The sequence below is a fragment of the Chelonia mydas genome, chromosome 3 (genome assembly GCF_015237465.2).
Source record: "Chelonia mydas isolate rCheMyd1 chromosome 3, rCheMyd1.pri.v2, whole genome shotgun sequence".
In the NCBI taxonomy this organism is placed as follows: domain Eukaryota; kingdom Metazoa; phylum Chordata; order Testudines; family Cheloniidae; genus Chelonia; species Chelonia mydas.
The window spans coordinates 96970498-96988318 of NC_057851.1; the positions used below are offsets into that span (position 1 = coordinate 96970498).

At 40.7% G+C, this 17821-nt stretch overlaps 1 protein-coding gene across 1 annotated transcript in view; it reads left to right on the forward strand.

The window, feature by feature from the left end:
- The window catches only part of AKAP7 (A-kinase anchoring protein 7), a 141569-nt gene extending 140778 nt beyond the window's left edge, over positions 1–791 (forward strand). The window contains exon 8 of the mRNA XM_043542917.1: positions 766–791. Within this exon, the coding sequence (XP_043398852.1) occupies positions 766–776 (11 nt within the window). The 3' untranslated portion in view covers positions 777–791. The remainder of the gene's footprint in view (positions 1–765) is intronic.
- The last annotated feature ends 17030 nt before the right edge of the window (positions 792–17821 follow it).

Sequence of the window (17821 nt, forward strand, 5' to 3'; positions counted from 1 at the left end):
GGGAGTGGCTTAGTCATTATGCAAGGTAGCCTATTTCCCCTTGTTTTTTCCTACGCCGCCCCCCCCCCCCCCCCGGACGTTCTTGTTAAACCCTGGATTTGTGCTGGAAATGGCCCACCTTGATTATCATACACAATGTAAGGAGAGTGGTCACTTTAGATAAGCTATTACCAGCAGGAGAGTGAGTTTGTGGGGGGGGGGGGAAGGGGGGGGTGAGAAAACCTGGATTTGTGCTGGAAATGGCCCACCTTGATTATCATACACATTGTAAGGAGAGTGGTCACTTTAGATAAGCTATTACCAGCAGGAGAGTGAGTTTGTGTATGTAATATGTGATATATGTAATAAGATCTTCTACACTTTCCACAGTATGCGTCCGATGAAGTGAGCTGTAGCTCACCAAAGCTTATGCTCAAATAAATTGGTTAGTCTCTAAGGTGCCACAAGTACTCCTTTTCTTTTTGCGAATACAGACTAACATGGCTGTTACTCTGAAACCTTAAATCTGAAAACACTGGATGAGTCAATGAAATATGCTTTCTGTGGGCCCAACCCATCTCCCACTGAAAGCATTCCAGAGACCGCAGTGAAGGCTGGTGGGAGCCTGTGGACTGGTAAACAAAGGCACTTAATGAATTTATCAAACTTTGTTTTCTCCTGTTTCTAAACTGGGTTTTTACTGTGTTTGTACAAACTTTTTAAAAACCTCTATTTATTAACTGTCTCTTTTTGTACAATTGTTAATGAACTATCCTTTTGATTTAGCCCCAATGTGAGTATCTGAAACGTTACTCGGTGCAGGTCTCTCGTGAACTCTCCTGATGGAGAAGGCAAGCAGTCACTGACCTCTCAAAAAAGATCAGGTAACTGGACAGAGAAGTCTCTGATCTTCCTCTCCAAGCAATGCCATAGGAGAGTTCATGAAGGGCAGGGGGACTGTATGCCCTCTCCTAGAGCCAACCAAACAACCAATTGAGGTATGGGATTAATTGGCAGCCAGTTAAGGTAAGGTATGCTTTAGCTTTGTGAAAAATGCTCTAAATAAAGATAATGGGCAAGTTCATTTAAATTATATGTTTTAGTATTTGAATTGTATTATATGCCTCTCTAAAATTCCACGGAATGACAAAACCGTTCTTTAGTAGGTAAAGGTTTTAATGTGCCTTAAAAGTAATTGCCTAGTCCCAGACTATGATGTTCAATAGAAATTGTGTGGATTCTTTGATTTGAGTAACTGTAATGTTTTATGCAAAGTTATTGACCATTTGGGAAAAGTAACAAGAAGTCATATGGTTCTTGCAGGAAAAGGTGACATATCAAGCTCTGGAAGTGATAATGCATTAATGCATAAATGTAGTTTACTTCATCATTCCTTTGATCAATACAATTTCCGAACAGCAAAGTTCTTAGTGTGTACTCATCTCCCCATTTATATTCTCCTTATGTCTTTGACGAGAACATTTGTCTTCAATGAAAACCAGCCCCGAGAGACTGCTGGACTGAGAAATAAAACACATTCATGAGCAAGCAACAATTAGAACAATGCATTGGAAAACAATGTGATATACCTGCCATGCCATTCCTAAGTAATAGCAATTAGCAAAAAAATGTTACAGTAAGATGAGGATATTACACATCTTACTGGAGGACATAAGTTCCATTTTCTGGATATGGGTAACTATTCTTACGTCAGTCCTTGTAAAATTCAAACAAAATTGAAATCTGAAGTTTCATAAACTGATAGTTATGTATAATTGAATTTAATCACAGTGACATCAAGTTGCTAGTTACATTACTGCATGCCATAAAATAAAGGAAAAAGTGTAACTCAAAAATGATGGCCCGGGGTAATAAAATGCTCGTTCTTTTTCTAGCTAATGGAGGTGAGCAGCATATCTGTGTAAGCTACTAGGACAGGTCCACAACAAAGGCTGCCAGAATGGCCAGGCAAACCTGAAGATTTGAGAAATTAACAAACTGCCCCCATTGTTAGAATATACTTTAAAATAAAGCGTGCCACAGCTCAGCACTAGAATGCAAACACTTTTAGCAAAATGGTTATTAGTGAAGGAAAGTCATACAGCACAGCCAAACCCGCACACGAATAAATGAAGGAGCCAAGGAAGGAGGTTTCCTAAAAGATAGTGAGGAGGTGGGAGGGAAAAGATCAAAATAAAGCCATGTCTACATTAGGAGCACTTTGCCAGTAGAGCTGTACCAGTATACTCTACTGGCAAAAGCCCTGCTAGTGTTGGTGCAGCTTATACAAGTAAAGAGATGCACTTTTGCCAGCACAGATTATTCCAGCTCTCCCGAGTGAAACAAGCTATACCGTTAAAAGCAGTGTTTTGCAAGTATAACTAATAGGGCTGTGAATTAATCGCAGTAACTCACGCGATTAACTCAAAAATATTAATCGTGATTAACAAAGTTAATGGCGATTAATCACTCATAACAATAGAATACCAATTGAAATTGATTAAATATTTCTGGATGTTTTTCTACATTTTCAATATTGATTTAAGTTACAACACAGAATACAAAGTGCACAGTACTCACTTTATATTATTTTTTATTACAAATATTTGCGCTGTAAAATGATAAACCGAAGAAATAGTATTTTTCAGTTCATCTCATACAAGTACTGTAGTGCAATCTTTTTATCGTGAAAGTGTAACTTACAAATGCAGATTTTTTTTGTTACATAACTGCACTCAAACAAAACAGTGTAAAACTTTAGATCCTACAAGTCCACTCAGTCCTACTTCTTATTCTACCAATCGCTAAGACAAACAAGTTTGTTTACATTGATGGGAGATACTGCTGCCTGCTTCTAATTTCCAATGGTAGTGGTAGATGCACTCAGAACACCAGAGAGATCTAGTTTAGACCAGTACTGAGAGGAGAGCTTGTCAGTTACTATCAAGCATGTATCGCTTAACTTGTGTGTTGATGAATTCATGTTACCTAATAATATTGGAGAGTTAGACAGGCCCTATCTAAGATGTGGATAATGAGGTGTTTAGAAAACATGGTAGCTAATGTGTATTAACTAATATGGTTTGATAATATCACTTAGCACCTAGCGTAGACATAGACTAACATTTTCGCATCATACCTCATTTTTCTATTCTAGACAAAACCACAGAGGAGATGGAAATCTGTGACTCTTCCTATAGGAATGATTGGTCACAAATTACATTCAAGTGACAAAACTGGAAAACATATAGGGGCTTACGTGTGATCACACTGTGTGATCTGCCTTCATCTCTTAATTGCATGATTTTTCTTTCCCAGTTGCCACATTTTTGAAAGCAGATTTACTTGTATTTTATAGAAGTTGCCTTGCAGAGTCTGTTTTAGAATCAGCAACCATAAGCCACATTGTACCATGTTATTATTTGTGTCCATCTGTTTTTCATTATTGACTTTCTGTATTCTTTGTTTTCACTTGTTTATGCAAGATTAGTTTCAAAATAAAAATGCTAGCCAAGCCAACATAGCACAGTCCTGACTATGCACTCCATGGCATTGCACCCTAGCCTCCCCCAGAACATAGAAACTTCAAAATTGATCAGACTGATATTTGAAATGTTACTGACTATTTAAGGCTTTGTAAAGGAAAGAAATATCTCAAACCATAGGAAAGTGCACAAAATATTCCTGTTATTAAACTGTACCATCAGACAGTTACTAAAGGGAGAAGGGGAAAGGGAGAGGAGGATAGTCAGTCTTTGGCTGGGCTAGCACCAATGCAAATATTTTTATTTCATTATTATTCGTATTACAGATTCATAGATGTTAAAGCCAGAAGGAACCATTATGATAATTTAGTCTGACCTGCATAACACCGTGCCATGGAACCACGCCTTCTGGTTGGCGCCTAGAGACCACAGATGAAATTGGGGCCCCATTGTGCTAGGCATCATACAACATATAGTTCTTCTAATTTGTAATATGTAACCGTGGATGTCCAGCTTGTGCTTTGGGCACATATTCCATAAATTGAAGCCACTACCTAACACAAAAGGTTTGTAATCCATTTTACATCACTTATTTGTAACAGTAAGGATCCCTTCCATGTATGTATTTATGAACTACATTATGGTCTGTGTGTGCCATGATCATAGAGTATCAGGGTTGGAAGGGACTTCAGGAGATCATCTAGTCCAACCCCCTGCTCAAAGCAGGACCAATCCTCAATTTAATCATCCAACAGATTTTTGCCCCAGATCCCTAAATGGCCCCCTCAAGGATTGAACTCACAACCCTGGGTTTAGCAGGCCAATGCGCAAACCACGGTCCCATAAATATACCTATATCAGCCTTTCCCCTCCTCAACTGCTTTAATAAAGAGAAAAAGAAAAGATCACAATTGTTCCAGATCAAGGGCGTGGGAAACAAGCTCCAGGACCTCTCAACGATCAGCCCTCTGTGCCCAGCTTCCTCCCATTTAAGTAGTTAGAGAACAGAAATACAGGTAGAATCTTGAAGGTGTTAGGAAAGCTATTCACTTGCTTTCTGTAAAAGATTATATAGTATTATGGTTTACACTTAACCTGCATCAGGTTTAACAGTTGTGAGAGGTTCATTTTTGTTTCAATAAATATTTATGAGATAATCCTCTTTAGGCAGGACTGCAAGCATCATATGAAAGAAAACTAACCTGTTATATTGAATCAGGCTGCTTTAGGATCACATCAAGCGTGGGGTTTTGAAAGCACTCAGTATTCGCTTAACTCTGCACCCATTGAAGCCAATGGGAGTTAGAGTTAGGCCAATGATAAGTGCTTTTGAAAATCTCATCTTGAGTCTCGGGGGTAAAGCTAATCAGATAATGAAAAGATAGATTTGTGAATATATTAGCAAATAAATGACTCAAATTATAGTTGCTGCTATTCATAGAGTCAAATGATCATTAATGAATATTCATCTGACTGTTGCTATTAAAAGTGTTCAAGTGTCTTGACATTTGATTAGCACTGAGAACTTACCTGATGTTTACGTTTCACTGTTTGCCTGTTAAAAAGATTCAGTCATGCAGACAGGGAAAAGACAATCTACCACATGGCCATCTGTACTACTGTAACAAACTGAAGGTTATTTGAATAAGCAAATTACTTGAAACTAAACTTCCCCCTTGTGTTCCACTCTGATTACCAAAGCAAAAATAGTAATTCCAAACATCACACAATATGTTGAGGGAAGCAGAAGTCCTACAAAGTGCTTATGGGATGATTTTGTCGTCCGTATATATTTTTGTTTGGTACTAACCCAGACCTAAAGAGCAGACCCAGAGATGCAAAGCCCAGTATAGAAGGGTATACAGTGTGTAACAATCCTTCGCATTTTGTCGCAACATTTGCCCAAAGATCTCCAAGTGCTTTAACAAAGGTGGATCAAGTATTGCGGTGCACTGGGTAGTGTTGTTTTATTGCTGGATGGGATCAGAACAGTTCAGCTGTGTCACAGAAATGCTCCTGTAGCTCAAGTGGCAGAAGCCAGGACTTTTGGAGGAGGAAGATCTTAGTTTTTAGCCACCCAGTTACAGTGAAGTTCCAAGAGGCCTTGACGAGCAGCACTGTGACAACCATGTGATTCAAGGTGGCCCTGGGTTTGTTCCACTATTCACAGATAAGAAGAGGCGTTGCGTGTAAGTCGTTCACTTGCCAGAGAGATTACCCAGCAAATCAGTGGGAGCATCAGGAATAGAAACCAAGAGTGAAATTCTGGCTCCACTGAAATTAATGAAAGTTTTGCCATTGACTTCATTAGAGCCAGATTTCACCCCAACTCTCCCGACTCCCATTCCTCAGCTATAACCACTCAACAAATCTTTCTCCTCCATAAACTGTTAAATAGCTTCACTGTTACACATTAGCCACTACTTGTACCACTGCACTCTGAAAACCCCTCAGCTGAAACAGCCCCATGGGGACACAGGCACTCAAGGGCAAACTGTAAGAGCCATAAGGATGCTCTCAGTTGCACCCTGGGCCAGACCATCCCCGCTATCCCCTGGAACAGGCAGCAACAAAAATAGGAGAACATGGTCCTGGACAACTGGGATCTTAAGCCCCACCAGCAATGTCAGGATTGCATGACTAAAGAAACCCTGGAAGAGAAACTTGTTTATCTCACTTTTATTAAAAGTAGACAATTTTAGTCATGGTGTAATACTACTCATTAATGTGATACTCATCAGCTATGCTGTTAATTAACTATAGCCGCCAACTAAAAAAAAAAAGTTGTCTACACCCTTGCATGTAGCCACCTCTTCTCCCCACCCTCCCATCCTTTCATACCAAAGGCATTTCAGTCAGACTAGACGATCCAGCACAGTGCATTGGGCAGAACATCTAGACTAAGATAGATTCATGGCAGCAAGAGATTAGTCTTCCTCTATTATCTCAGGAGAGACCTTTTTAAAGGAAAGTTCTTATTGTTCTATTACCTCAAAACAGACCTGGAGGTTCAATAGCAAAAATAATTAAAGCCCAAAGAACTTTAATTTTTCATTCTAATTTCGGGATGGTGTGAGCATTGCCACAGACAAGGATATGATAACATATTCTTGAAAGATACACAACTCTGATATTCCATTATGCAAAAATTAAGAAAAGCGGAGAGAAAATGAACTGGCTTGTGTTCCTTTCAAATACATAGATAAGCTGAATACAGTGCAGCCATGTTAATACTTCAGAACTGAGGGAATGGGTAAAACTCACAATCTCCATTATTCAGGAACAGGATCTAAATTTTTGTTTTAAAAATACTCAACTGCTTAAGCTTTAAATTCAGCTGCTCTGTGAAAGACGCTGATTATATTACATTTAGCCCATAGGCTTTGAAATGCTGCTGTTACACATTTTATCACTTACTGGAAAAGCATTGACCCACCAAGCTACAATCTAATTATGGAGCGCATACATTCAGCACAACCTACTGGGGGTGTTAAGAAGCACAGCTCATGCTTTCGTATCCTGGAGGGATTTTCGTGCTCCAGCAAGGTCTCTCTCACCACTGGGAGAAGGAATTATTCCCCTCCCCTCCCCCCATTGCTTGGCCCAGTTCAGAATTAAGTATTTGCACTTGATCTATTTCTTCCTCAAATTGGAAGTGTGTCTACAAATGTTCAGTAGATACAAAGGGTCTTATAGCATGGGCAAGTGCCACTCCACTGAAGGGATTCTTTCACTCTTTTTGGAATGGAAAAAAGAATAAAGGGGAAGACTCCAGGACCCTGATGTCCCTGCCGCCTCTATCACACCTACTACCCCAAATGGCTTTTATGCCCAACACCATCAAAGCTGTTGTCAGCTATCTTCAGGGACTAAGCATGTAGCTTCCAAAGTGTTTTTACTCCCTGCTAACCTGGGGAGTTCAAGCCTGGATTCCTGGAATGGCCAGGAATTCCCATAACATTCTGGGCAGGCTCTGTTCTCCTGTTCTTTTGGTCCTCCTTGTGAGGTGCTGGTCTGTTTCCAGCCCATAAGGGACTTTCTGCCACACCAGATCTTTCAGGCCTTTCTTCCAGGGCACATTCAAATAGAACTTGCAAAAAGTAACAAACTCACAATCAATGCAGGCTTCCAGAAGCCTTTCACTCCTGCCTTCACACCAGAGCTAGTCACGGGAGCCAACCTTCTACAGTTCCTTCAACTGAGGCATTTCAGCCCTCTATAGGGAACATCTGATCCCTTCTAATATGGGTCTGATAAATTGAACAGGACTGGCTGGTCGCAAGTCCCCTGACCCTTACAAAGGCCAGGATTAAAGATGCCTGTTCTGTCCTTGTTTTCCTTTGATTATTCCTCACAATCCTAGAGGACAGCTCTACAGAAGCACAAGAACTGTGCAATAGCGGCTGTACTGTCAGCATAGAAAGATCTATTCTATGGTAAAGTTGTACACTGATGGGTAGAGGACTGGGTCACCTAATAGGGTTTTTCCTTCTCTAGTTTCTTTATTGTCTCTAATTATGCATTTGAGGAGCATCATGTCATTTAATTCCATCAGATGTTTGGAATATGTAATGCTTTTCTGATACTATAGAACCTCAGAGTTACGAGCATCGGAGTTACAAACTGACCAGTAAACCACACATCTCATTTGGAACTGGATGTATGCAATCGGGCAGCAGCAGAGACAAAAAGGCAAATACAGTACTGTGTTAAATGTAAACTACTAAATAAAAGAGAAAGTTTAAGAAAAGATTTGACAAGGTAAGGAAAATTTCTGTACTTGTTTCATTTAAATTAAGATGGTTAAAAGCAGCATTTTTCTTCTGCATAGTAAAGTTTCAAAGCTGTCTTAAGTCAATGTTCAGCTGTAAACCTTTGAAAGAACCACCATAAGGTTTTTTTTTCCAGAGTTATGAACATTTCAGAGTTATGAACAACCTCCGTTCCCAAGGTTTCCTAACTCTGAGGTTCTATCGTATGTCCATTCAGCAGAATACAAATAACGATGCACATGGTGAAAAACCTCTCACTTGGTGCTAAACTGCACCCAGTTTCCAAGCACAAGTGTGTTACATTTACAGATCTGACCTGCTATGCCATTAGGAGGACTATAAGCCTGGCGGCGTGATAGTTTTGCACAGAAGCAGACTCTGCTGGCTCCAGAAATGATTCTACTCTTTGAACATATTTGGATCAGAGTTGAAAAGCGATCTCTTCTAACAGTGTTTCCCAAACCTGAGGGATGAGGGGCCAGCTAGGGAGCACAAACAGACCTCTTCAGGGTCTCTGCTTTCAGTCAAAAAACAAAGTCTCTAGCTGTTACAACTCGTGAAGACGATCTTCAAAATGAGCCTTGAGTGTAACCAATGCAGCAAAGTCTGCCTGGGTTTGCAGCTAGCCAGACATAATAGCTCTGAAGAGTGAATTTCCTCACTGATTTCAACAAGTGCTAGTTCAGAAGCCCACGATGATATTGTTGATTTTGACATTTGAAGTACTTTGCTGCTCAGAGTAAGCAAAAAGGTAAAGCAGCGTCACATTATGAATATTTTCACCAGTATTTCTCAACAAAGGGCTAGCAGGGTGGGTACAAAAGATGTCTACATTAACATGAGTAGGCCTCTAACAGTGGTTTTCAGCCTTTTTTCATTTGTGGACCCCTAAAAAATTTTGAATGAAGGTGTGGACACCTTTGGAAATCTTAGGCATTGTCTGTGGACCCCAAGGGATCCACTGTCCACACGTTGAAAACCACTGCTCTAACACATGGCTGAGTTACAGGGACCTGGTTGATTTCTTTTTCCTGAACGAGGCTCAGCTTTCAGAAGTTTTGGAAACTCTAGCATACAACGAAAAACACCTTTGCACCTCTCTGCTCCTTATCCTGAGTATAATGGAATTAGATGCTTTGAAATACATAAAGTTAAAAGGAGACTGATTAAAAAATGCCGAGCTCATGAAGTTAATGAAGCAGAGTTGTGCAAAACCTATATAACAGGTTTCACTTACAAGCCTACAAAATGAAAGTGGGAAGAGTGGAAGGTGTTAAGTTCAAATTCTCATTGCCTTAGCCCTGCTTCATAAATTTCAGGCATGCCTCAAAACTAAGCCTCACCAGGAAGGTGTATTACCATTTTCATTCAATTACTCATTCCAGGCAGCTCTAACAATAGCTCACACAATGCGTGAAGGTGGTGGACAAGTGGCAGTGCAAACTGTGTTGAAGGGATTTAAGTCCTGATCCAAATCCCATTGAAATCAATGGGTGTCTTTCCACTGATTTCAGTAAATATTGGATCAGATCTTTAAGGGTGAAACAACCAATTTAGCTCCCTTCTTTTTCCCTTTCATGCAGAAAATCTGCATGAAGATACTGTGATGAACATTACACGCTTCAGTGCAAGGCGCTCACCTCCTGCTGTCATCAACATAATCATCTTGACTTGGAAAAAATTCCCATTTTGCATAGTAAATACAGCTTCTCATCTTACACTGCCGGTTTCCATGCTGCTCAGATGCAAAAGCAAACGGTTGGTGGGTTTTTCATAACAATGTTTTTCGGTATTTCCAGTAATTACTATGCAATTAAGAGGTACTGTGCTTATCTCTCTGCCCAAAGAAAAGCTTCTGAACAGCTGTCACAACACGTCTGAAACATCCAGACCTCTAAAGGAACATCCTGCATGTTTCCATAATACCCAATTATTCAGATCAAATATGAGGTGGTATTTCCTCAGCAGCTGGGGGAAGTTGTAAAGATTTAGTGATCAGTTCTTGCCTACAGTTCATTGCCATGAAATCTTTGGAAGCAAATCATATTGAAGAATTGACAACTCTTTGAGGAAGGAGAAGTCAGTGCAAGAGACAGCGGATATTGTTATGATTCCATATGAATAACTGCAGGAACTGTGTATAGTATAACAATTTCATCTAGAGCCAGATACCACTCCCACTGAAGTTAACTTAAAGACTTTTAATATCTATATCTAAGGGTATTATATTGATGCCCAGCACCCTAGTACCTGAACAATAATAGCCAAGTCCCTAGCAGACCTCTTGGATTGTTTGGTACTTTTCCATTTTGGGGGCCATAACTATACTTAGGATAGGGTTTTTGCTCCCCAGAGGAGTGGGATAGAACATTACATTGCCCATGGTGTGATGGGCATGACTTCACAGAAGCTGAAGGGCTTTTTGCTGTATTTCTGTAAGAGATTTCAGAGGTAAGCAATACCACATTGTAGGATTGGTATCTTGCCATAGTTCAAGAGATGTTTCAACCAGATCCTTTGTCAAAATTACATTTAAAGACAGCAACCCTGCAGAGGTAAATTTGCATTGTGAGAAGTTACAGACACACAACCTCAGTTACTGTTAAGGTACATTTTGAATGTGTGGTGTAGGGCGTTTTGTGCTCTGTAACATTTATTCTAAGTTGGGCCATAAATCTCTGCAAAGACCAATGAGAACAAGCTTCTCTGTTCCTTTGGATAATATATTATTGTGGGAGAGTGAAGTTCTCCCAAAGCTCTATATCACAGTCCTTGGCTCTCAAGACCAGCACTGATCCCCACAGACTCCCCTGTAGCTTGAAAAAGACACTTTCCCAGAGCTTCCCCCTTGAAGGGGCTCTTGGTTACAGTTTACCTGTCCAGGGACATGTGAGAGCTGAAGCACATAACACACAGACTTTGCAAAAGGTTCCAAAGCCAATCACTCTTTACTCTAGACAGTATAAGAAACATACAGATCTAGACAAAAGAACAGCACACCTATGCTGATCTCCCTGCCTCAGTTGCCTCACTCCTTTTGAGTATTTTTTGGTCCTACCCCAGAGTCCCTTACGGAATCCAGGATCCCCACTCTTGCACATGGCTTCTCCTCCAAATCATGGAGCCTTTCTTCAGCCAGCTTCCTCCTTCAGCTAGTCCACAGTTAAAAATAATCCTTCTACTATGAAAGCATGCCTCTCTGTCCCTCTCTCCTGCCCAAGCTTCCTTTGTTTGAGTCCCTCTGAGTCTTTAAAGATGAACGCTATCACCTGGCTGCTTTGTTTACTTGTGTGCGTGGATTTTCCACTCTTCAGCCACCAGCTTCCTTCAGATCACGTCAGTGGAACTGGTTTTCCCAGCTCAGTACCCTCCTTGGCATACCCATTGTTCAGCCAGAGCCCAGTCATTAAGGTGAAGAACTTCCTTCATTTGCTCTGCAGCTTCTTCCAAACTGGAAAGGGGTAGTGGTAGGGAGGGAGAGGTGCAATACATGTCAGGGATCCTGTTAACCCATGGTTGACTGACCACATACTGAGGCATTCAATGATACAACAATTTCATAAAACCAACCAGAATTTTTTAGTAGTACATAGACAGATTCCGCAAGTTGTAGAGGGATTTTGATTTCAGAGGCTTTATTGTTTTTGATATATACAGTTTGAAAGGGATGAGAAATAAAAGCCAAAAAGTAAGATGTAGAACTGAAGCAAAAGGAAAGAAATTCTACACATTTATGGAGTTATTGTGCAAAGTTAGCATTCTGTCATCTGGGATCTTTTCCTAGTTCTCAAAAAGAAAAGTTGCCTATAATTTCCTGTCTGTGTAGATCATTTTGTGCCATCTGGACTTCTGTTCCATTTTTCAGGCAACAAATATGTACATTCCTGTTTAAACTTGATGTGTTAGTTGCAAAGATCTCAAATTTAATTATGGTATTACTGTAGTATTGCTAATTCAGAAGAAACATTGAGCTTCGTTAATATTAGATTGATTATCTCTTGAGAGATTCCACATCTTCTGTCTGTAAGTTATTAATGCCTCACAAGGAATGATTTATGGACTAATCGTTCAGGATTTCTGTAAACTTTATATACGAGGGATCAAATTCACCCCTAGGGATTGATCCTGCACCCATTATAGTCAATGGCAAAGCTCCCATTGATTTCAATGGTGCAGGATCAGACCTATAATGCAAAGAACCCTTCTGAACATAGGGAGAATGCTTAAGATATAAAGGTATAGTATGCAGAAAACAAGAGGCTCCATACTAGTTTCATAGATACAGACATCACAACTACCAGGAACGAGGAGTAACCCTGGGTGGTTTTTATAAGATAAAGAACCAACAGTACAATTTTAAATCTGAAAATTATTTAAGTGTCAGAACCTCTTTGGGCTTGCAAAACCGGGCTGGAACTCTGATGAGAACAGCTTTAACATATGGGTTGGAAATATTATAAACAGCCTCACACAGAAATCCTCCACTTTCAGTCCCAACAGAATGTACAAAGGGCGGAAGAGGGTAAACATGAAAAACAATGGAAATAAAAATCAAGAGTTTTGAGAAACTCCTAGAATGGTGGCTTCACTACAGTTAGTTTTGCATGAAAGTCTGAGGTAGAGGATTTTTGTTTGTTTCAAACTTGTTCACCCCCTGATTTTTTTTATCAAGTCTCTTTCCTTGCAATAGTGCTGTTCAAAAACAAACAACCAAAAAATCAATTAAAAACAAAACATCAAAAGCCTACACAGGTTTATCTGGGCAAGGAAGCTTCATGTATTTTAAGAACTCCTAACCTTTCAGAAACAAACCTGTGTTTTAAATCTGTATGCTTACTGTCTCCTAACCTGGTGAGTCTAATTTTAAATGTAAACAATTAGGCTCTGGCCTCATTTGTAATACCAGAGGCTCATAGACTCATAGATATTAAGGTCAGAAGGGACCATTATGATCATCTAGTCTGACCGCCTGCACAAGGCAGGCCACAGAATCTCACCCACCCACTCCTGCAATAAACCTCTCACCTATGTCTGAGCTATTGAAGTCCTCAAATCATGGTTTAAAGACTTCAAGGTGCAGAGAATCCTCCAGCAAGTGACCCGTGCCCCATGCTACAGAGGAAGGCGAAAAACCCCCAGGGCCTCTTCCAATCTGCCCTGGAGGAAAATTCCTTCCTGACCCCAAATATGGCGATCAGCTGAACCCTGAGCATATGGGCAAGATTCACCAGCCAGATACCCAGGAAAGAATTCTCTGTAGTAACTCAGATCCCACCCCATCTAACATCCCATCACAGCCCATTGGGCCTATTTACCATGAATATTTAAAGATCAATTAATTGCCAAAATCATGTTATCCCATCATACCATCTCCTCCATAAACTTATGGAGTTTAATCTTGAAGCCAGATAGGTCTTTTGCCCCCACTGCTTCCCTTGGAAGACTATTCCACAACTTCACTCCTCTGATGGTTAGAAACCTTCGTCTAATTTCAAGTCTAAACGTCCCGATGGCCAGTTTATATCCGTTTGTTCTTGTGTTCGCATTGGTACTGAGCTTAAATAATTCCTCTCCCTCTCCGGCTATCTAACTGTGTAACAGTTTATTTCATTCTTTATTGATTTTTGCTTTTTCCTCCCCACTTTTCAAGAAAGGTGCATTTCCTTTTGACAGATTTTATTTTACAAAATCCCTTAGTATGGCTTTGGGGCATGAGGGCTATTTTATGTCAATTCTTCTGAGTGGAATTTAAAGAAAAAATTTCTTGTGTAATTTCTTTGTTTAACATAGGACTGAGAACCTGAAATGGACTTCTACTGGCACTGGAACTGTATTACTCTGAGCAAGTCATTTAGTGTCTCTGCCTCAGTTTCACCATTCATTACATGACATTAATACCAATTTATCTCAACAGGCCATTCATTAGTGCAACACACTCTAAGAAAATCTGTCATATATGCTAACAAATGTAGCCACCTAAGACTTTATGTGGGTCACTCTACAGCATTCCTTGGCCTTCTAGACTTCAGATGGACAGTGTGACAGCCCTGCTCCAAAAGCAGACCCCTGTTAACTGAGCTAAACGAGATTCAGTTATCTGTTGGCAATATAAGACCTATGATCTGTAGCTGAGCTGTTCTAATTCCAGCCAGGAGAGATGGAACACAAGTTCATTATGATACAGTATATAATGACACAACTGGATTGTTTTTCAGTTGGCTTTAGTTTTTATTGTAAATTCACAGTTGTAATCTTCAGAGTAGTTCACAGAAGTCACCTACTACAGGACAGGCTAACAAAGAAAATAACAGAACGCCACTAGCCGTCACCTTCAGCCCCCAACTAAAACCCCTCCAACGCATTATTAAGGATCTACAACCTATCCTGAAGGATGACCCAACACTCTCACAAATCTTGGGAGACAGGCCAGTCCTTGCCTACAGACAGCCCCCCAACCTGAAGCAAATACTCACCAATAACCACATACCACACAACAGAACCACTAACCCAGGAACCTATCCTTGCAACAAAGCCCGTTGCCAACTGTGCCCACATATCTATTCAGGGGACACCATCACCGGGCCTAATAACATCAGCCACACTATCAGAGGCTCGTTCACCTGCACATCCACCAATGTGATATATGCCATCATGTGCCAGCAATGCCCCTCTGCCATGTACATTGGTCAAACTGGACAGTCTCTACGTAAAAGAATAAATGGACACAAATCAGATGTCAAGAATTATAACATTCATAAACCAGTCGGAGAACACTTCAATCTCTCTGGTCACGCAATCACAGACATGAAGGTTGCTATCTTACAACAAAAAAACTTCAAATCCAGACTCCAGCGAGAAACTGCTGAATTGGAATTCATTTGCAAATTGGATACTATTAATTTAGGCTTAAATAGAGACTGGGAGTGGCTAAGTCATTATGCAAGGTAACCTATTTCCCCTTGTTTCTTCCTACCCCCCCCCCGCCACAGACGTTCTGGTTAAACTTGGATTTATGCTGGAAATGGCCCACCTTGATTGTCATGCACATTGTGGGGAGAGTGGTCAGTTTGGATGAGCTATTGCCAGCAGGAGAGTGAGTTTGTGTGTGTGTGTTGGGGGGGGGGGGTGAGAAAACCTGGATTTGTGCTGGAAATGGCCCACCTTGATTATCATGCACATTGTAGGGAGAGTGGTCACTTTGGATGAGCTATTACCAGCAGGAGAGTGAGTTTGTGTGTGTATGGGGGTGGGGGGGTGAGAAAACCTGGATTTGTGCTGGAAATGGCCCACCTTGATTATCATGCACATTGTAGGGAGAGTGGTCACTTTGGATAAGCTATTACCAGCAGGAGAGTGAGTTTGTGTGTGTGTGTTTTTTGGGAAGGGGGGGGTGAGAAAACCTGGATTTGTGCTGGAAATGGCCCACCTTGATTTTCATGCACGTTGTAAGGAGAGTGGTCACTTTGGATAGGCTATTACCAGCAGGAGAGTGAGTTTGTGTGTGTGGTTTTTGGAGGGGGGTGAGGGGGTGAGAGAACCTGGATTTGTGCTGGAAATGGCCCACCTTGATTATCATACACATTGTGAAGAGAGTGGTCACTTTGGATGGGCTATTACCAGCAGTAGAGTGAGTTTGTGGGGGGGGGGGGCGCGGAGGGTGAGAAAACCTGGATTTGTGCTGGAAATGGCCCAACTTGATGATCACTTTAGATAAGCTATTACCAGCAGGAGAGTGGGGTGGGAGGAGGTATTGTTTCATGGTCTCTGTGTATATAATGTCTTCTGCAGTTTCCACAGTATGTAGCTCACGAAAGCTCATGCTCAAATAAATTGGTTAGTCTCTAAGGTGCCACAAGTACTCCTTTTCTTTTTGAGAGTACATTTAGTACAGTTCCCCTAACAGATGCATGCTCTGTATTTTTAGAGCTCTTGCCTGCTCCTTGGAGAAATCTCTCCCATCTCTGGCTAGAGCGAAAGAGCATATTGATTTGGAAGGCACCCATGCAATGGCATTTTGGGGGGCCCTGCTATGCCTCCTCCTTTCCCAGAGTACGTTTTGTGGAGTTGGGAAGTGTCTCCGATTTATTGTGCACTCCTTTCCCAATCTTTGATCTGCAGAGAACAGGGTTTTCTGCCTTCCGAGTCAGATTCCATTCAAAACAAATGCTGCTCTTGGTAGTTTAATAGAGAAACTGCTCTGCCTAATCTCCCTAGAGAAACACACCACTTTTTTTTGCTCATTTGCAGTTATTCCACTCAGTCAGGGTAAAATAAATCACCCATGATCACTGTTTCATCCTTTCATCTATCTACTTGTACGTGCTCATCACTGTGAGTATTGAGTATTTGCTGCTGTTCTTTTCCATTCCACCCGGGAGACCAATAGCACTAAGTACACCCCGTCTTACCTCCCCCCCAAACCTTTTACTTTACCATCTGATGCGGTCATGCCACAAATGTCATTTCTTTCACTGAACCTCTCTCTACACGGCCACAGCTTTACCTGTCCTGCTGGCCATCTTTATCCAGTTCATATCCTGGTGATTTAACAGGTTACTTCGTTTCCTGGCACAGCTCACGCTTGGCTAATTAACTGATAGGTCCTGATCCTACTAAGACATATGCACATAATTAACTTTATGCACTGCGAGTAGTCCCACTGATTTGGTTCATAAGTCTTTGCAGGATTGGGACGATAATATGCTTATCTTAAATACAAGTCCAGCTATCTTGTTTTCTACATATGAATATAGGAGCAGAGCTGTTGCTAGAACCCTGAAAGCAGCATTAATCAAAGATATGCCTACAGGGTCCATTATGTTTCTCTTGTGTTTCCCCTGTAATATTAATATTCTTTCAAGAGATAGTAAAAATAAAAATCATATTGTGTATTAAGAGAATTAACACCACCTTAGATAATTAAAACTGAAAATTTTGAAAATCTAATTTCCTTCTGAACATTTATATTGGTTTTTGTACATTTCACTCAGCTTGGCTGATGAAACTATAAATCCACTAACATTGAGAACAATGGCGTTTAGGAGTTCAGAGTACTACAGGGGAATAATTAAAATAAAACCTGTTTTCCTTTTGATTTCTTGTTAAAAACCGAGGAAATATTTATGTTAGCTCTTTTTCAAACACGCTGCATCAAAACCTAAATTTTGGGGTTAAACTAAATTGACAAAAAATCCTTTAGAAAGTTACTGCCACAGTTCCTAACTGTGGTCCAGGGACTACAGGTCATTTTTAAAGAGCTGCTTGGCCACATGGCACCGGTTCTTCTCAGTTCTGGCTGAGAGAAACGGAACTGATGGGAAAAAAGAGGATGTGATTAACTTTCCCCCCAAAAGAAAATCTACTTAACTGCACTGAAAATGGCTAAAATACATAAACACTGCTCTCCGGAGCGTAATACATTGCTGTAATTGTTACAAGGATGGTATGTGATTGCAAATGGGAGGGAAGGCATCTAGAAGACAATCTCAGTACTATGCCTTGCCTTTGTCCCAGAGTACTAGGGCTACAGCCTGGATTATTTATACTGCATTCTTGTTTACACTGAGTGATTCTGTCTCTGTTGCA